Source organism: Mobula hypostoma, chromosome X1 (assembly GCF_963921235.1).
Source record: "Mobula hypostoma chromosome X1, sMobHyp1.1, whole genome shotgun sequence".
NCBI lineage: Eukaryota > Metazoa > Chordata > Chondrichthyes > Myliobatiformes > Myliobatidae > Mobula > Mobula hypostoma.
The window spans coordinates 6,843,600-6,864,763 of NC_086128.1; the positions used below are offsets into that span (position 1 = coordinate 6,843,600).

General features: G+C 41.9%; 1 protein-coding gene across 15 annotated transcripts in view; it reads left to right on the forward strand.

Annotated features, from left to right (window-relative positions):
- The window catches only part of tlk2 (tousled-like kinase 2), a 180,041-nt gene that overhangs the window by 138,112 nt on the left and 20,765 nt on the right, over nt 1-21,164 (forward strand). For all 15 annotated transcript variants that reach the window (XM_063037716.1, XM_063037730.1, XM_063037715.1 and 12 more), the window contains 5 exons: nt 5,812-5,901; nt 11,804-11,973; nt 13,966-14,104; nt 16,446-16,557; nt 18,011-18,118. In XM_063037716.1, coding sequence (XP_062893786.1) covers nt 5,812-5,901; nt 11,804-11,973; nt 13,966-14,104; nt 16,446-16,557; nt 18,011-18,118 — 619 coding nt within the window. The remainder of the gene's footprint in view (nt 1-5,811; nt 5,902-11,803; nt 11,974-13,965; nt 14,105-16,445; nt 16,558-18,010; nt 18,119-21,164) is intronic.

The following is a 21,164-nucleotide window of genomic DNA, read 5'->3' on the forward strand; positions in this document are numbered from 1 at the left end:
ATCCACTCTATCTATGCCTCTTATCATCTTGTAGATCACTATTAAGTCACCTCTCATCTTTCTTCGCTTCAAAGAGAAAAACCCTAGATCACTCAACCTATGTTCATAAGATATGCCCTCTTGACCAGGCAACATCCTGGTAAATCTCTTCATTTAAATATGCATAAAAATTACTGCGCAGATTTGCAAAAAATTTTATCATTGACGTGGTGGTGGCATCCATTAATCTCGCAAGACCATGGATCTGCACCTGGAAAGTCTACTGGAGTGTCCTCTTCAGGGCGCAGGCCTGGACAAGGTTGCATGGAAGACCGGCAGTTGCCCATGCTGCAAGTCTCCCCTCTCCATGACACCAATGTTGTCCAAGGGAAGGGCAAAGGCCGATACAGCTTGGCACCAGTGTTGTCGCAGGAGTTGCCAGAACGAGGTTGAAAGCAACATCGGACTGCCTTAGGGACTCCAGCCCCGGATTTGTCCTCAGGGTTTACTCCCGAAGCCTTTCCCATGAATGGGTATGGCCACAAGGCAGCGGAGGTTTGAAATCAGTTTTCCCTCTCGTAGATGGACTTTCTTCCCAGGCTGACAAGCTCCATCTACCCGAAATCATTAATGTACTTTAAGAAAAATGGCAATTAATTCTAAAACAAAATCAGAAATGATGTAAGAACTCAGCCAATGATCTTTCAAGAATAGATAGATTCTGGCATTGTACCAGACGACTGGAAAATCACAAATGTTACTCTGCTATTTACGAAGGGTGGGCAGCAGCAGAAAGGAAACTATAGACCTGTTAGCCTGACATCAGTGGTTAGGAAGTTGTTGAAATCGATTGTTAGGGATGAGATTACAGAAAACCTGGAGGCACATGACAAGTTAGGCCAAAGCCAGCATGGTTTCCTGAAAGGAAAATCCTGCCTGACTTAACCTACTGCAATTTTTTGAGGAAATTACAAGCAGGATAGACAAAGGAGATGCAGTAGATGTGGTGTACTTGGATTTTCAGAAGGCCTTTGACAAGGTGCTGCACATGAGGCTACTTAGCAAGATAAGATCCCATGGAATTACAGGGAAGTTACTAGCATGGGTGGGGCATTGGCTGATTGGCAGAAAACAGAGAGTGGGAATAAAGGGATCCTATTCTGGCTGGCTGCTGGTTACCAGTGGAGTTCCACAGGGGTCAGTGTTGGGACCGCTGCTTTTTACGATGTATATCAACGATTTGGGCTATGGGATTAATGGATTTGTAGCTAAATTTGCCGATGATACGAAGATGGGTGGAGGAGCGGGTAGTGTTGAGGAAACAGAAGCTTAGATAGTTTAGGGGAATGGGTGAAGAAGTGGCAAATGAAATAGTGTTGGAAAGTGTATGGTCATGCACTTTGGTGAAAGAAATAAATGGGCAGACTATTATTTATATGGGGAGAGAATGCAAAATGCAGAGATGCAAAGAGCCTTGGAGTCCTTCTGCAAGGTACCCTAAAGTTTAACCTCCAAGTTGAGTCGGTGGTGAAGAAGGTGAGTGCAATGTTGGCATTCATTTCTAGAGATATAGAAAATAAGAGCAGGGATGGGATGTTGAGGCTCTGTAAGGCACTCGTGAGACCACGCTTGGAGTATTATGTGCAGTTTTGGACTCCATGTGTTAGAAAGGACATACTGATATTGCAAAGGGTTCAGAGAAGATTCACGAGAATGATTCCAGGAATGAAAGGGTTACTGTATGAGGAACGTCTGGCAGTTCTTGGGCTGTATTCCCTGGAGTTCAGGAGAATGAGGGGGGATCTCATAGAAACATTCCAAATGTTAAAAGGCCTGAACAGATTAGATATGGTAGGGGAGTCTAGGACAAGAGGGCATGACTAGTAATGGTAGGGGTGTCAGATTAGATTTGGTAGGGGAGTCTAGGACAAGAGGGCACGACTTCGGGATTGAAGGATGTCCATTTAGAACAGAGATGCAGAGAAATTACTTTAGTCAGAGGGTGGTAAATCTGTGGAATTTGTTGCCATGAGCGGCAGTGGAGGCCAAGTCATTGGGTGTATTTAAAGCAGAAATAGATAGGTTCTTGATTAGTCAGGGCATCAAATAGTATCGGGAGAAGGCAGGGGAGTGGGGATGACTGGAAGAATTGGATTGCCCATGGGAAAGCCCATGATTGAATGATGGAGCAGACTCGATGGGCCAAATGGCCTGCTTCTGCTCCAATATCTTATGGTCTTATCTGAGGAAGGACCCCGACCGGAAGCATTGACTGGCTTCTCTTCCCACAGATGATGCTTTACTGGCTGAGTACTCCCAGTATACCTGTTTTATTTCAGATCTGAGCAACTACATTTTTGTTTTTCATTTAATGAATTCTGATGTGTGGACTAGCAGAGCCTTATAATACATGAGAAAATCTGCAGATGATGGAAGTCCAAAGTAGCGCACAAAATGCTGGAGGATCTCAGTGGGCTGTGATGAGGTCACAGTCAGGTTGGAGGAGCAACACTTTGTATTCCATCTGGGTAGCCTCCAACCTGATGGCATGAATGTCAATTTCTCCAGCTTCCATTAATTGTTTTCCCCTCTCACCTTATCTCCTTGCCTGCAAATCACCTCCCTCTGTTGCTCCTTCCCCTTCCCTTTCTTCTGTGGTCTTCTGTCCTCTCCTATCAGATTCCTCTCCTCCATTCCTTTATCTCTCATTAATGAACTTCCCAGCTCTTCATCCTCCCCCCCCACCCCACTTCCCAGTTTCACTATTACCTACCATCTTGTACTACTTCTGCCCTTCCCTCCACCATACTTTCTTTTAAGTCCTGATGAAAGGTCTCAGCCCGAAATGTCGACTATTTGCTCATTTCCATGGATGCTGCCTGGCCTGCTGACGTTCCTCCAGCATTTTGTGAGAGCCTTATAAAAACGAGGTTGCATACAGCTGGTTATTAGACCAATACTTTGGGAGTTCTATTTTCTTGTTTTGCTATCCCTTCTTCTAAAATCGATCCCCATAAAAATGTGACCTCTTGAATCTTTATTACCAACATGTTCATGGTTTTAGCTCTCCTGTCTCTGATCTAATATTCATTGTCATTTCTAAGCTAACAGTATCAAATCACACTCTCTCTTTAATGCCTCTATCACATTCCTATCTTTCCTGCTGCCCTGTGGTTCTGAAAGCAACCTTTATCCAGTTCAACCTTGATGCCATTTCTAACCCATGTTCAGTCTTGTTTTTTAAAAGTCCTGTGTTCATGAGATCTACTTCCTGTTATCGTGTTCATAATTTACATAAGCTTTTGACCACTGTTTCCCTATGTGAGATACCTTCTAGTTGGTGCTACTGATTGTTCCCATTCCTGTTATTGTTTCCCATATTTTCCAAAACGCAACAGTCTGATTAGTTCAATTTCAAGTTGAATTGTCATTCGACCATACATGATTACCCATGAATATAGCCAAATGAAAGGGCGTTGCTCTGTTACTGTTTTGATCTTATCACATTTATAAAACAGTTTTGAGCTTTCCTTTTTTGCCAATAATTTTTCATGCACCCTCTTTGCCTTTAAATTCCTTAATAATTTTATCTTGCAACATAAGCTATATACGTAAGGCAAACAAAAGGGAAAAAGCTTACCTGACCCATGTGTTCCTTCATAACTAGATTGGGAATGCTCCTTTTTGAAAGATCTTTGGACCAAACGACTACTTTCTCCTCTTTGAATACTTAGCATGTCTCTGACACTGACATTTCATCCATCTGCTCCAGTGCACTTTTGCTAAATCACTGCAACCTAGTGAAGTTGGCTGTAGCCTGATGTAAAACTGTTAGTACTGGTATGGCAATGCCCTTTGCCATAAATTTGCTGAATCTAACCAAACTATTTCAATTTGCTGTCCTGTATCCACACTTTTAACTCACCCACACTCTGAATCTTTTGATGTCAACTTCATGTTGGCTTTGTTATATAATTAAGTTCTTGAATATAGTTTAAAGTTCCAAGTAAATTTATTATTAAAGTGTTGTATGTTACCATATGCTACCTTGAGATTCATTTTCTGGCAGGCATCTACAGGAAATAAAAAATGGAATAGAATTTTACCAATAAATACTATACATTGACAAAGAAGACAAACTATGCAAATGAAAGTAATACTGAGAACATGAGTTATAAACAGTTCTTGTAAGTGAGCTTGTAGAACATACTGGTAGTGAATGAAGTTATCCAAGCCGGTTCAGGAGTTGTAGGGTTAAGAACGACTCATAAACATTTAATATTGTCTCAGCCACCATTGATGTTTATGTAACTAAAATCGCCCACAATTATGGCCTTGTTATTTTTGGATCTCAGACATTTGCCCAAAAGGTTAATCTCCTTGAGATTAGAGAGTCCTGTAATTAGTGGTCCTGTAGTATGTATTATGGTCCACTCAGTGGCCACTTTGTAAGGCACAGGTGAAACCAGGGTGTGGTCTTCTGCTGTAGCCCATCCATTTCAAGGTTCGATGTGTTGCGCATTCAGAGATGCTCTAGTGCACCCCACTGTTATAACACATGGTTATTTGAGTTGCTGACATCTTCCTGTCAGCTTGAACCAATCTGGCCATTCTCCTCTGACCTCTTTCATTAACAAGGAGTTTTCACCCAGAGAATTGCCGCTCATTGGATACTTTTTGTTTCTCACACCATTCTCTGTAAACTCTACAGACTTGTGCGTGAAAATCCCAGAAAATCAGCGGCTTCTAAGATATTCAAGCCACCCATCTGGCACCAACAATCATTCCTTGGTAAAAGTCACTTAGATGGTATTTCTTTGAGGTTTGGTCTAGACAAAAACTGAGCCTCTTGACCTTGTCTGCAAGCTTTTATGTATTGAGTTGCTGCCACATGATTGGCTGACTAGATGTTTGTATTAACAAACAGGTGTATCTAATAAAGTTGCCCCTGAGTGTAGATCCTGAACTGAAGATTTTGTTACTAACGTTCTGTGATTTTGTGATATTTTGTTTTTCCCACCCCACTCTTTCCGCATTTCTCTACTGCCTTTTGACTGTTCTATTGTATAAGGGATCATGATTAAGCAGAGTGTCTTTATCCACACAGACTCCAACTACACAATCAGAAAATGGTGGTAGAACTTGTTCTCTGGTTTTTTGCACTATGCCCATATTGGTGGTAATTTGATGCTTCTTCATGAACTGTCCTGAATTTAGCTTGTTCAAATTGTAAGCTGTTTGGACAATAATCTATAAACTGTTTGAAAAGAAACCTATCTCCAATTGTGTATTGCAGAATTATTGTAGGGATTCTCACATGAGACTTCTTAAGCCAGGTCAAAAGGACACGCTGCACATTTCTTTGATCTAAATACCACAGCTGTTCACAATCTGAAATGCTGATGGAAACCAACTCTCATCATGTAGTAAATACTTCAGTGGATGTTTGTCATAAATGTATATGCTCCAATGGTTCAGAAAATGTTGTCAAATTTATCTGTGCTAGCTGTTTCCAGAAAATTATTTTGCACCATTTTTAAAAAATAAGCAACTGAACCATTGATTCTTTTAGTAAATTTAAGCAATGATAAAACTGCACAATTTACATTACTTTCCCATACCTCTGAATTTCTTTTTGTTACCTTTTTTTTGGTTTGTTAGTTCAGCTCATGGAGGGATGATATTATAGAGTTTACTTCCTGTTTCTTGATGCATACAATATCTTTAACAATTCAGTTCTGCAAAGTTATTTGTCACATTGGATTGGTTTCATTTTATAACAGCATTCAGAGCAGATTGCACATTGTCTAATATTACTGATTTGGTTTTCAGACATGCTTGCAGAGAATATAGGATTCACAAGGAGTTGGATCACCCCAGGATAGTCCGACTCTACGATTATTTCTCGTTAGATACAGACTCGTAAGTTCTTACCTTCATTTAAACTGACATTTAATAGAGCTGCGGTTGGGTAAGGGTGTTGCACTTATTACCCCTTCCACTTAAGACAATAGCAATGTCAAATTTTTGGTATCTTATGCTTTCCTTTTTAAACAGAAAGATATGAATAATTCCCTTGTTGGCATGATTTACTAGGAGTGTTCAAGAATGGCCGCATTCTCTACTTGTGAACACAATTATGTTCTGGCAATATGACAGAAGGAAATTTGCTTCCTGTAATAATTAGTGTTGCTAGCTTCGAGCTTCAGTGTAGGCTTGATCTTGACGTCAGGTGCCGAACGTTCTCTCCATGAGCACGAGTTTACTCCAGCTGCTCTGGTTTCCTTTAACATCCCAAAGATGTGCTAGTATGTAAATGACAACTGCAAATTATTCCTTGGTCTCTGTTAATAAGAATCAAAAGGGGGCTGATAGACATGTGAGATGGGGGTGAGGGAGGAATAGAACCAATGGGATTGGCCTTTTGGGGGTTGGTGTGAACCTAGTGGGCTGAGTGATGTACCCCTTCATTCCCCATTCCTGTTTTCCCCCTCTCAACCTAGCTCCTTACCTGCCCATCACCTCCTGCTGATGCTCCTCCCCTTCACTTTCTTCCATGGTTTTTACCTTCTCCTATCAGATTTCTCCTTTCTCTTTCACCATTCAACTTCCCAACTCTTTACTTTGCCCCTCCCCCTTTCCTGGCTTCACCTATCACCTACCACCTTGTACTTCCTTCTCTTTCCCTAGCACCTCACTCTGATATTTTATATTTCTTTCCAGTCCTGATGAAGGGTCTCGGCCTGAAAAGTTGACTGTTTATTTTTTTCCATCAATGCTGCTTGGTCTGCAGAGTTCCTCTAATGTCTTGTGTGTGTTGAATGATGGCCTGTGTTATTTCTTAGTATAAAAAAATCTTAAGTATGTGCGTGAAGCAGACTTGCAGTAGAAATAAAATCTCTTGAATAAAATCAGGAAAGTTGCACTTTTTTAAAAAAAAAGACATCCACACATTTTTTGACAAGGCTATTTGATCCAGTAGATATTTTCATGGTGTCATAGATGGTGGCATTTCAGATGTCTTGAAATCAAGTTAGTTTATTGACTTGCAAACAGGTATGCATTTGGGTTAAAAGCATTCCTCAACCTCAGGAAGAAGGTACAGGAGCTTCAGGACTCACGCTACCAGGTTCAGGGACAGTTATTATCCTTCAACAATCTGGCTCTTGAACCAGAGAAGTTAGCTTCACTCAACTTCACTTGCTCCGTCACTGAAATGTTCCCACAGCCTATGGACTCATTTTCGAGATCTCTTCATGTCATGTTCCAAATACTTATTGCTTATTTATTATTATTTTTAAATTTTTTGTGTTTGCAGTTTATTGTCTTTTGCACATTGGTTGAACACCTAAGTTGCTGCTGTCTTTCATTGATTCTATTATGGTTATTCTTTTATGGATTTATTGAGTATGTCCCCAAGCAAATGAATCTCAAGGTTGTATAGAGTAGATTAGGTTCAACTTTGTCATTGTGCCGAGTACAGATCCAAAGCCAATGAAATGCATTTAGCATCTGATCAGAAATGCAAAGAATAGTGTTATTTACAAAATAACTGCGAATAAACACAGTCACGGTGTCAAAAGTATTGTCGCGTTGGACGGAGGAAACGGATGAGGTCCTCCGTGACTGCTTTGAATCGGTGGACTGGTTAGTATTCAAGGACTCGGCAGCTAACCTCGATGAGTATGCCTCAGCTGTCACAGACTTTATTTGGAAATGCATAGAGGACTGTGTCTTGCAAGACGATCCGGGTATTCCCTAACTGGAAACCTTGGATGAATTATGAGGTCAAGTCCCTTTTAAAGGCTAGAGCTGCGGCTTTTAGGTCCAGAGATATCAGTCGCTACACGGAATCCAGGTGTGAACTCCGGAAAGCCATTAAGGGCGCCAAGAGGCAACATCGAGCCAAGTTGGAAGCCCAGGCTAACCAAAGAGATACCAGTAGACTATGGCAGGGTCTAATTGAGATCACTGGGCGCAAAGAAAAGGCTGGGAATATCAATAACTGTGGCACTTCTCTTCCTGACGAACTTAACGTATTCTACGCAAGACTCGAACAGAAGAGGAGTGTCCCGCTCTCTCCGGATGAACCGGACCTGGTGGCATCGAGATTCATTGTCACCGAGGAGGACGTTAGAAGGGCCTTCCTGAAGATAAATCCAAGGAAGGCGACGGGCCCAGATGGGTTCTCCGGGCCTGTGCAAGCGAACTAGCTGGAGTGTTTGCTGACATCTTCAGCTGCTCCTTGCTTCAGTCTAAGATCCCCTTGTGTTTTAAGAAGGCAACGATAATCCCAGTGCCGAAGAAGAGCAAGGTGGCATGCCTGAATGACTATTGACCTATGGCTCTAACATCAATTGCTATGAAGTGCTTCGAGAGATTGGTTATTGCACACATCAACCACAGCCTACCGGTCAACCTCGACGCTTTGCAATTCGCCTACTGGAGCAACAGGTCAACGGCAGATGCCATCTCTCTGACCCTACGTTCCTCCTTAGAACACCTGGAGAATAAAGAAGCATACGTAAGGCTCCTTTTCATTGACTACAGCTCTGCCTTTAATACCATCATTCCAAATAAACTGATTCCTAAACTCCGGAACCTGGGCCTTAGCACTCAGATCTGCAGCTGGATCTTCAACTTCCTCACAGACAAGACCCAGGCTGTAAAAATAGGGGACAAACTCTCCTCTACAATCACTCTGAGCACCGGTGCCCCACAAGTCTGTGTACTCAACCCCCTGCTGTACTCAGTGTAAACCCATGATTGTGTAGCCAAGTTTCCATCAAACTCAATATATAAGTTTGCTGATGACGCAACAATTGTAGGCTGTACATCGGGTAATGATAAATTTGAGTACAGGGAGGAAATTAAGAATCTGGTGGCATGGTGTGAAGACAATAACCTATCCCTCAACGTCAGCAAGATGAAAGAATTGGTTGTTGACTTCAGAAGGAGTAGCGGACTGCACGACCCAATTTATATCGGTACTGCGCAAGTGGAACAGGTCAAAAGCTTTAAGTTCCTTGGGGTCAATATCACAATATCCAACCAAGCAGAGTTCACTGCCAAGAAGACCCACCAGCGCCTTTACTTCCTGAGAAAACTAAAGAAATTTGGCCTGTCCCCTAAAACCCTCACTAATTTTTATAGCTGCACCGTAGAAAGCATCCTTCTCGGGTGCACCACAACCTGGTATGGAGGTTGTCCTGTCCAAGACCGAAAGAAGCTGCAGAAGATCATGAACACGGCGCAGCACATCACACAAACCAATCTTCCGTCCGTGGACTCACTTTACACTGCACGCTGTCAGAGCAGTGCTGCCAGGATAATCAAGGACACGACCCACCCAGCCAACACACTTTTCGTCCCTCTTCCCTCCAGGAGAAGGCTCAGGAGCTTGAAGACTCGTACGGCCAGATTTGGGAACAACTTCTTTCCAACTGTGATAAGACTGCTGAATGGATCCTGACCCGGATCTGGGCCGTACCCTCCATATATGCGGACCTGCCTCTCGGTTTTATTTTTGCAGTACCTTACTTTCCATTTTTCTATTTTCTATTTATGATTTATAATTTAAATTTTTAATATTTACTCATTTTTAATATTTAATATTTGTAATCCAGGGAGTGTGAAGCGCAGAATCAAATATCGCTGTGATGATTGTACGTTCTAGTACCAATTGTTTGGCGACAATAAAGTATAAAAAGTGCTACAGCACACAAATATAAAAGTACTGAGACAGTACAATATGGGTGCAATACTGCTTAGTGCTGTGATGTGAGGTTCAGCAGGGTCACAGCCTCAGGGAAGAAGCTCTTCCTGTGCCTGCTGGTGCGGGAGCGGAGGCTCCTGTAGCGCCTACCAGATGGGAGGAGAGTAAAAAGTCCATGGTTAGGGTGAGATGCATCCCTGATAATGCTTTTTGCCCTGCCCAGGCAGCGTTTATGGTAGATGTTCTCAATGGTGGGCAAATGGGTGCCGATAATCCGCTGGGCAGTTTTCACCACACGCTGGACTGCTTTGTGGTCCGATACGGGACAATTGCCATACCACACTGAGATGCAGTTGGTGAGTATGCTCTCAATGGTACAGCGGTAAAAGTCTGTCAGTATCCTGGGACAGAGGTGAGCTTTATATGGTGTCATATATGGACTATAATAATAAATTTACTTTGAACTTTGAGTTTTGAAATGATTTGATTAACTTGCTGGCTCCTTAATGGATCATTGAAGGAAGCTTACTGTTGTGGAATCTGTTGGACTGATTCCAACATCTGCAGTCTCCATCGAGTATTCCAAATTGGTTTAGAGTTCCATGATGTTTAACATATTACTCTGAAAAATATAGATGATGAGAGCATATGAAAAAACTTTGTGCTGACATTATTGTTTAAACAGCTGCTAAGTCTCCATTGACTTGATAACTGACAGCTGTAAAAGGACAAATTGCTGTGTTATTTGTTAAGTTTATGCTATCTGCTTTAAGGTTCTTTGTCAAACTGGCAAAAATTGCAGAATTTGTTGAATTTCGTAAGTGCCGTAGTTGTATATTAAGCATTCCCTGAAAAGGGGGCTTAGGACGGCTTCCAGTTTTGTGGTAGAACAAAGGAATGTGAGAATGCAGATGCATAATTTCTTGAAAGTGGTGTCACAGGTAGATAGAGTGGCAAAGAGCTTTTGCCACATGAGCCTTCATAAATCAATGTATTGAGTACAGGAGTTGGGATGCTGAAATTGTATTAGATGTTGGAGTTGGATAATAAGTTGGAGTATTGTGTATGTACAATTCAGGAAAGATATCAATAAGATTGAAAGAGTGCAGAGAAAATTTACAAGGATGTTCCCAGGACTTGAGGACCCGAATTATAGGGAAAGATTGAATATGTTAGGACTGTATTTCCTAGAGCATAGGAGAACAAGGGGAGATTTGATAGAGGTACACAAAATTATGAATAGTATAGATAGAGTAAATGCAAACAGGTTGGGTGAAAACTAGAGGTCATGGGTTAAGGGTGACAAGTGGTTTATTTAAGAAGAACCTGTGGGGGATGTACCTTACACTGAGGGTGGTGAGAGTGTGAAATGAGCTGCTAGTGCAAGTGCTGGGTGCAGGTTTGATTTCAACATTCATGAGAAATTTGAATAAATACATGGATAGGAGAGGCATGGAAGGCTATGGCCAGGTGCAGGTCGATGGGACTAAGCAGATTAATAGTTTGGCATGGGCTAGATGGGCAGAAAGGCCTGTTTCTGTCCTGTAGTCTTCTGCTTAATAACATTGAGGTAGTTTAATTTTTATGGAAAATTCCACCAACAGCATTATTTTCAGCCTTGATAAATGTGCCCTCCCAATTTTGCTGAGATTTGCAATGTTTCTTACTCCCCAGAGATATTTCAAAGATAACCAAGCCAGGCACATGATCATTCATTTCAGCTGAGAGGTAAAGCTTGTGTGAGGAGAGAGGAAACAGATTGAAGATCTTGTAATTCCATAGCTGTACTGTTTGCTGAGTGTTTTTCAAGCATTATCCAGACTCTTAAATGTTTAATGAATTCAACCTTTGGATAATGCGTCTCTCATTGACCACAGTAGAAAATGAGCAGTTCGATAGATGTGTTATCCTTGTGGATATTGCTCAGATATAAGGGAATGGGGAAAGATGGAAAATTTGTTGTGACTTCCCATGCCAAATAATGCCTCATCTTCTATACAGAGTTGGGTCCAACTAATTCCAAGTGGAAAACGCAAATAGATAAAATATTTTCATCGTGTTTAAAAAGGAAGACTTGTGATGAAGTGATGTACTTATCTTATTTCTCAGGTTTTGTACTGTGTTGGAGTACTGTGAAGGCAACGACTTAGATTTTTACCTAAAACAACACAAGTTAATGTCCGAAAAAGAAGGCCGCTCCATCATCATGCAGGTAGTCAATGCTCTGAAATATCTGAATGAGATCAAGCCCCCCATCATCCACTATGACCTCAAGCCAGGTGTGTATTTCTGCTGAAGGTTAATATTGGCATAGTAGCAGAATGTAACTGGGGAAATTAGCTTCATAATGTATAAGTCTAAAGCGAGGTAATTTGTTCCATTTAAATGTCAATATTGCAGCGAGTTGTACAATAATTATAAAGGGTTCCTAATATTTGAAAAAAACTTTTTATTGAGCTCTATAGAAATAAGTGTTGGCAAAAGTTAATAATTGTTACGATTACTTTCTGTAATTACTTTCTTTAGGGTCCCTGCTGATGTAATTTCTAAAATAAGCCCAAGTTGTATAATTCTGCAATATTTTGTACTCCTTGATGTCCAATGCAAATTATTATAAAAGGCTTCAACTGGAACTGTTTTATTCTAGTATTGTAATAAGTGTAAGACTTGTGGAAAGACAAGGGTGATGATGGTGAGGCAAGTTAATGGGATGAGGTTTTATTTCAAAGTCAGCTTGTTCCTATCCTTTACAACTCAGTTGGCCTAGAGCCATTTCTGATGGACGTTTGAGCTGTCTTATGCTTTAATGGAGTGGGTTGTGATGTTTCTGGTAGTGTGTTGGGACTTGCTTGTTCCCATGATGGAGTTGTAAAGAAAAACTGAAAAGGGTGGGCCTGCAATCATTGGAATTCGGAAGCAGAGATAACCTTATTGAAATGTTGTTGATTTGTAAACGTACAAGTAAGGAGCAAGGTTCATGATTCAGAAAGTTCTATTGAGAAAAGTTGGAAGAGAACATAGCCCATGGTGATTGAATTGGGAGAGAGGAGGTGCAAGATCCTGGGGGGTCTCGATACATAGAGAAAAGATGCTTTCTCTTATAAAAGGCTGTGAAACTGGGATCTTTAGTTTGCAAATAAGAGGTGGCCCATTTGAGGCGATTTTATTTTCCACAGAGTTGTGAATCTTTAAGGTGGAAGAAAGATACTGAATATTTATAAGGCAGAGGTAGATTCTTAAGGTTAGGGTTATGGATGAGAGGTGAGCAGACAGGAATGCAGAGTTAAATTTGCAATAGGTTTTATTAAATTGGGGATAGGCTCAAGGGGCCAAGGGACCACCTCCTGCTCATTTGTATGTTCATAAAGTCCTGAGGTTATCTCTTGTTCATTAAGCTTTCATTATTGGAATCTATTTAATGAATCTTCTAACATGTGTCCAATATAAATCAGTCCTTCCAAAATTAATTGCAGTATGGTCTCACCAATGTCCTTTAAACTTATGACAAAAATGTGCCATTTATCCTGTATATTTCATTTCTGTCAACTTAATTAATGACATCTTTCTAGTTATTTGATGTACCTACATTGGGGCTATCTGTGATTCATGTGCTGTCATTACTGTATTGAAATTCAGATGAATAAATAATTTGAAATGTACTGCAGAATCCAATCCCCAATCACCTGCCTCGACCATGAATTTGTACCCACACCAAAACAATGGTCCAAATGTAACATGCATGTGTGACTAAAGATTTTCCTTGCCACTTCACAATTCAAGGACCTTCACCCTATAAAATATGAACGGAAACAAATTCTGTGGAAAGGATCACTGAACCTTTACAAATTAGAATTTCATAACACGCATACATTTATATTTAATGTGCAGAGAAAAGTTGAGTCGATCTTATGAATTTGAACACCTGTGACTGATTTTACAGAGTTTGAAATTTAATCTTTGGCTTCTCAAGCATATTTGTCATTTTTGGATTATGTTGCAGGTATTATATTTAAAAAGATTTAAAATTGATTTCTTCAAAGGAGTGGGTTTGTGTGATGTATGAATGGAGAATGTCATTGTGGTTATCCATTATGTCTGTTGTAAAGTATTGTGTGCTAGTTTTCAATGACTGTACTCAATGTACAGTACAGTGCACAATAAATAGGGTGTTTTTGAATTTTAAATGTATACTGTCTTAGCATGATGCTGCAGCTTTGTTAGGACTTGGGGAAACAATTTGTGATCATGCGTGGGATTTCGTACTTTCACAGGTAACATTCTGCTGGTGAATGGGACAGCATGTGGAGAAATAAAAATCACAGATTTTGGATTATCTAAAATCATGGATGATGATAGCTACAATTCAGTGGATGGAATGGAACTCACGTCACAGGGAGCAGGCACATATTGGTGAGATTCCATGGGTGTACCAACTGGCTTTTTTCACATGGGCTTCTGCTAGAAACACTTGAGCTTATTAGGTTGAAATATAATATAAATAGTTGTGATTATTGTTTTTTGTTGAGCATGAAATATCATTTGCATGTTGCAACCACCCTTCATGTGACACTGCTTGTACCAACGTGAATCATTAGACATCAAAGCTTGTGCTATCCCAAGTTAAAGCCCAAATAAATCAAACTAAACTGTTCCTTTTGTCTTCTTTTAAAAAATACTTGAAAAATGTTGTAAGCCTTTGATTTGGCTTGGTTTGAGCTGAGGTGCTCAGTATCAATCTGGACTGTGATTTTAAACAGCAGAGTGCACAAGATGCATGTGACTCCAGCTTAGACTGGACACTTCTCACATTTGACTTCTGTGTTCATTTGGTGCCAGGTACTTCAGAAGAGCTGAACAGGTGCTATTGAAGGCACGTAAGGGAATAGCTGAAAACTAGTCAATTTTTGAGCTTGGGATTTTTAAGCCCTCATTGTATAAAGTGTACTTCAGAGAAGTAACTCCTGGGCAAGCTCAAAGGAGGAGTGTTTTGAATCTTAAATCCTGGACTTCAGCAGTAAACCTTGAGCAACACACAAAAAAATGCTGGAGGAGTTCAGCAGGTCAGGCAGCATCCATGGAGGGGAATAAACAGTCAATGTTTTGGGCTGAGACCCTTCATCAGGACTGGAATGAAAGGGGGAAGAAGCCACAATAGAAAGGTGGGGGAGTGCAGGGTGTACAAGCTGGCAGGTCATAGCTGAAATCGGGTAAGGTGGATGGTAGATAGAGGAGTATTAAGTGAGAAGCTTGGAGGTGATGGGTGGAAAGGTAAAAAGGGCTGAAGAAGGAGGAATCTGATTGGAGAGGGCAGTGAACCATGGGAGAAATGGAAGGAGGTGGGGCACCAGAGGGAGGTGATGGCAGGTGAGGATAAGGGTTAAGAGGGGAGCTAGAATGGGAAATCAAAAAAGAAATGTGGAGGAGAAAATACCAGAGGTTAATGAATTCGATGTTCATGCTATAAGGTTGGAGGCTACCCAGAGGGAGTATGTTGAAACGCTGAGTTCCTCCAGCATTTGTATGTTGCTCTGGATTTCCAGCATCTGCAGAATCTCTTGTGCTTTGGGCAATAAACCTTGTTAAACAGTTAGCAGAAAACTTCTCTTTTGTTTCAGTGGTAGGGTTGAATTTCGAGAATAGTGAATAGGTTGCCAAGCAAGTAGGCTTCAGAGGTTAGTGCCGTAGTATCCCGTGGTGAGCGTCTCACCTCCTGAATACTAACACCTCATGGTTGAAAGAGCCATGTTGCATCTAGTTTCCTCAGTTTTACTCTCTCACTCATCATGCCCCTCAGCTGAGTTTTGTTTCAGTATTCTCTTAAATTTGATATTTGTAGCTGTGACTGTGTCCTGCTCCCACGGTTCCAGCATTTTTCTCCCACCTGCTCTCATTCATCTTCCTCGCCTTACACTCCTTCGACAGATCAGCTGTGGTTTAATGAGCATCATTTCCCTCTGCTAGACTGTGCCAAAAACAATCGACATATGGATAGTCTCAGTCCCTACCCTATCATAGACGTTCCCTTTGCTTAGTTGAGCAGACATTCAGCACTGGATGCTCATGATAGCTATCATATCTTGAGCAATGTGTAGGATTTAAGTAGATGTGTACGTGTCTGGGTAAAGTGGACATTGTATAAGTGCGTGTGTGCAATTAAGACAATGCAGTTGTACATTACGTAGGACATGTAGCTTGTACTGTATGTGTGCAATATAAGCAGAGGTGCAGTTAATAAGTGGCTTTCAAATAGGTCTGTAACAGGCAATGTGTGTATAGTTTGTAAGTGTAAGAGTGTATTTGGAGGTAAGGGTTGGTATTTGTGTTAGTGCATTGACTACTTTGTACCTACATTGTACATACAATGAGCAATTTATGTAAGATGTTAAATAAAGGTGCTTTTATTTTTAATTTTGTCTTTGTATGGATAGTAATGGGTCTGGGACAGTTAGACATTTGTCACCAGCAGTTACTGAGCTTTAATGATTTTTTGATGATGGAATGGTATGAAGCTGACTAAAAGTTGGGACACAATGAATTTAGCTTTTGGCTGCTTCCCCTAACACACCAAAGTCGTGTTTTGATCCCATTTGCTCTTTAGATGAAAAACTATTGTCTCTTGGTTTTTAAAGTCTATTCTGCTGTATTCTTTGTGTTCTTCCATAGTAGTCATTTAGTACATTGAGCCTGTCTAATGTTGATATAATCGAAACAGAAATTGTAGCTTATTGTGCACTAACATTTCTCCTGTTAGGTATTTGCCTCCTGAATGCTTTGTGGTTGGAAAAGAGCCTCCTAAGATATCCAATAAGGTCGATGTTTGGTCTGTGGGAGTTATATTCTATCAATGTCTATATGGGCGCAAGGTAACTTCTGGTTATCTTTAAATGTTACATGTTACACCGAACGTACTTGGTATCTTAAGAGTCAAAATAAAAACTGACTTTGAGTTCTGGGACTGTTATCACAAATTAATTCTTTATGCATTAATAATACAAATGTTTCTTCGCATACATGAAATGTAACATGGCTAAAACCTGAAGACGCATTACATAAATACAGTGTTTATTCTTTTCCTTTCCTTCATTCCTTCCCTGACTTTTCCTCCCCAGTACCTTACCCCTATGATCATATTATGATGGACATGTGCCAGCTAGTGCCCCTTTGTTAAACACACAACTGTGCCCATGAATATTGTATCAGTGTTATACACAGCCAAGCCACTATCTACAAGTAGTGTGCCTGGTCTTAACAATACAATGGCATTGTGACTGCCAGTAGAGTTTCTATTGCCTAGTGTTGATGTGGCCCTGGAATTGGTCCTTGGTCCCAGAGGACTTGGTGCCAGGTCAGAATTTGTTGGGCTTTGGACAGTGGTGGATGCCAGGGTTATGGTAGTGGAGTGAGCAAGGGGATTTAAGGTGAAGGTCAGTTCAAGCTTTAACTGCCTTGGTGCTTCTGGTCATTTGCACTTCCATTCCCTGGAATCTGCCTAGCGATATTATCAGCCATTCCTTAGGGTGTCACTGCCTTCCTGGGGATTCCTGCATATGTCCCATAACCTCTTCGTTTTACAGGAAGTTTGCTACTTTATATTAAAGTTTGTTTGTCCAGTTGATTTTTTTTTTCTGTATTTAGATGAAGGAAGTCCCATGCCATTCAGAATTGTTGTTGGCTTTAAATTTACTTATTGAGATGCAGAGAGGAATAGGCCCTTCCAGCCCTTCATGCCACCCTGCAACCCCCCCCCCCCCGATCCCCCTAACCTAATCACAGGACAATTGACAATGACCAGTTATTCTACTAATTCGTACAGCTTTGGACTTTGGGTGGAAACCAGAGCACCCGGAGAAAACCCACGTGATTCATGGGGAGGACAAGCAGACTCCTTACAGATGACACCGGAACTGAACGCATACACTGAGTTGTAATATTGTTGTGCTTACTGCTACGCTTCTGTGGCACCCAACTCTCAGTAGGTCCTAGGTTCCCTTTGTCCTACTATGTATCACACTCCTTTGGTGCTAGCTTACTTTTCCCAATTAAATTCTTGTTGACACTTTGGTACCCACTGAATCAGTCCATTGATCTGCCTGTAACCCAGAATTTCCTCTCTTAGTCATACTGCTAATTTTAATATCATTGACAGACTTCATTGTGGACCCTTCATTTATCTCTAATTGTTAATGTACTACAAAACTGCAAGGTGCTTTGTATTGAGATGTACTACGTCCCAAACACAGCCCTCAGAATGATAATCTAATATTCAAGCTTGCAGTTTTAATCTCTGATGTTCACCTCTCCCTCTCTGTTCCACAGCCATTTGGTCACAACCAGTCCCAACAGGACATTCTACAGGAAAACACGATTTTGAAAGCCACAGAGGTGCAGTTCCCTCAGAAGCCAGTGAACAGTGCAGAAGCAAAGGTGAGATTATACAGCCAAAGGTGTGTAACAACTATTAACAACATTAGTTTCAGGTCCCCTGTTCCTTGCATTTTATTATTTACTGAATAACCAATTTAAAATTTAGCCAGCAGGTTTGTTGCAATTGCTAGAATAATCCTGGGAATGAAGAGATTAATATGAGGAGCATTTAATGGTTCTGGGCCTGTACTCGCTGTAGTTTAGAAGAATGAGAGGGGTCTTATTGCAACCTATCCAGTATTGAAAAGCCTACAGTAGATAGAGTGGAGAGGTTGTTTCCGATTGTGCAGGAGCACTAGAAGGTACAACCTCGGAAGTCGAGCACGTCCCTTTAAAGTAGAGAAGAAGAGGAACAACTTTAGCCAGAGAGTAGTGAATCTGTGGAATTCATTGCCACAGATGGCTATGGAGGCTAAGTCAAGTCAAGTCACTTTTTTTGTCATTTCAACCATAACTGCTGGTACAGAACATAGTAAAAATGAGACAACGTTTTTCAGGACCATGGTGCTACATGAAACAACATAAAAACTACACTAGACTACAGTCCTATCCAGGACTGCATAAAGTACACAAAACAGTGCAGGCATTACAATAAATAATAAACAAGACAATAGGCACAGTAGAGGGCAGTAGGTTGGTGTCAGTCCAGGCTCTGGGTATTGAGGAGTCTGATGGCTTGGGGGAAGAAACTGTTACATAGTCTGGTCGTGAGAGCCTGAATGCTTCGGTGCCTTTTTCCAGATGGCAGGAGGGAGAGAGTTTATATGAGGGGTGCGTGGGCTCCTTCATAATGCTGTTCGCTTTACGGATGCAGCGTGTGGTGTAAATGTCTGTAATGGTGGGAAGAGAGACCCCGATGATCTTCTCAGCTGACCTCACTATCCGCTGCAAGGTCTTGCGTTCCGAGATGGTACAATTTCTGAACCAGGCAGTAATGCAGTTGCTCAGGATGCTCTCAATACAACCTCTGTAGAATGTGGTGAGGATGGGGGGTGGGAGATGGACTTTTCTCAGCCTTCGCAAAAAGTAGAGACACTGCTGGGCTTTCTTTGCTATGGGGCTGGTGTTGAGGGACCAGGTGAGATTCTCCGCCAGGTGAACACCAAGAAATTTGGTGCTCTTAACGATCTCTACGGAGGAGTCGTCGATGTTCAGCGGAGAGTAGTGGTTCTGTGTCCTCCTGAAGTCAACAACCATCTCTTTTGTTTTGGGTAGTGAAGTCATTGGGTATATTTGAAGTAGAGGTTAATAGGTTCTTGATTAGCAAGGATGTCAAAAGTTATGGGGAGAAGGTAGAATGGGGTTGAGGGGGATAATAAATCAGTCATGATGGAATGGCGGAGCAGAGTTGAGGGGCAAGTGGCCCAATTCTGCTCCTATGTTTTATGGTCGAAGTATCTTTAGCCTTGATGTAATGGGATGTGTGTACTTGTGATCTTCTAGGTGATGGCCTTTTTTTTTGTCCTGCAAAATAGTATCTATTGAGTGCATCTCCTGCACACACCTCAGCTGGATGAAGAAATGACTTTTTTTTAAGTACTGTTTCTTCCCTAATGACGAGAGAGAGGGAAATAACTGCTGCAGAACAAAGATGAAGTTTCACTGTAGTGGCTTTGAATTTTCCCCAATATTTGCCTTAAGAAAAATGTTCTGTTCCTAGCTCTTGTGCGAGGCCAAGTAGTTAATGGGGCATTCAACTTTTGAATAATTGAAACTGCAAATCTATCTTGAATTCAGTTGCTGCTTCATTTCTTGGTTCAAATTCCTTAAAGTCCATATTGAAATCGTTAATTTGCCTCATGGACTGCAGCAATTCAAATAGGCCCGGCAGCAACACAATGGCAGCTGGAAATGGCCAATAAAAGGGAGCCATGCCAGGATAAACTTGTCATTTATCTCCAAGATAAATTTAAGAAATGTCAGTTGTAATTTTCCTAAATATTTTAGTGCAAGTTGTATTATTCAGTTGGAGGCATTGTAGCGATGTGCTACACACACAGCTAGAAATAATGGCACTCAGTCTGTAAGTTGCACTCAAGACTAGTTTATTCAAACTTCGCGGCACTGGCTTTTATACAGTTCCGTTCCTGCCCTCTCCGGGTGGAAATGACGTCATAGGTGCACTACAAGAGTCTCTCCCTGCGTGCGGGCTTTCTCTCCATGCTGGTGAAGAAGGCCCAGCGCCATTTTGGGGCTGTCCTCTCTGTCGATGCGTGTGCCATTTTGTGAGCCGGTTCGCCTGCATAGAAAGTGGGTCGCCACATAACCCCCCCCCCGGAACCGGCGATCCACCCCCAATGTCCACAGTCTGGATCAGTCTCTGTTTGGGTGGTCTGCCTCTGCGCTGCGGTGTCTGAACCTTGACCAACTGCGCCAAGTCCACGTGGGCCGGTTTGAGTCAGTCCACCGTGAAAACCTCCTCTTTCTCCCCAGTGTCCAGAACGTACGTGGACCTGTTCTTCCTGATCACCTTGAACAGCCCCTCGTACAGCCACTGTAGCGGTGTGCACCCCTTCGTACAAATACAGATTTACAGTTCTGCAGGTCTTTGGGTACATAGGTCGGGATCTGTCCGTGCTGTGAGGTCGGTACGGGGGCCAGGTTGCTGAGCCTTTCGCGTAGTCTGTCCAGGATTGCTGTGGGTTCTTCCTCTTGCCCTCTTAGGGCTGGTATGAACTCTCCTGGGATGACCAGGGGTGCGCTGTACACCAGCTCAGCCGACGAGGTGTGCAGATCCTCTTTGGGCGCCGTGCGGATTCCAAGCAAGACCCAGGGAAGTTCGTCCACCCAGTTAGACCCCTCCAGGCGGGCCATGAGAGCCGACTTCAAGTGACGGTGGAAGTGTTCCACTAGTCCGTTCGACTGTGGGTGGTAGGCAGTTGTGTGGTGTAGCTGTGTTCCCAACAGGCTGGCCACAGCCGACCACAAGCTGGAGGTGAGCTGGGCGCCCCTGTCGGAGGTAATGTGGGCCAGTATCCTGAAGTGTGCTACCCAGGTTGCGATCAGTGCTCGGGCGCAGGAATTGGTGGTGGTGTCGGTGAGCAGG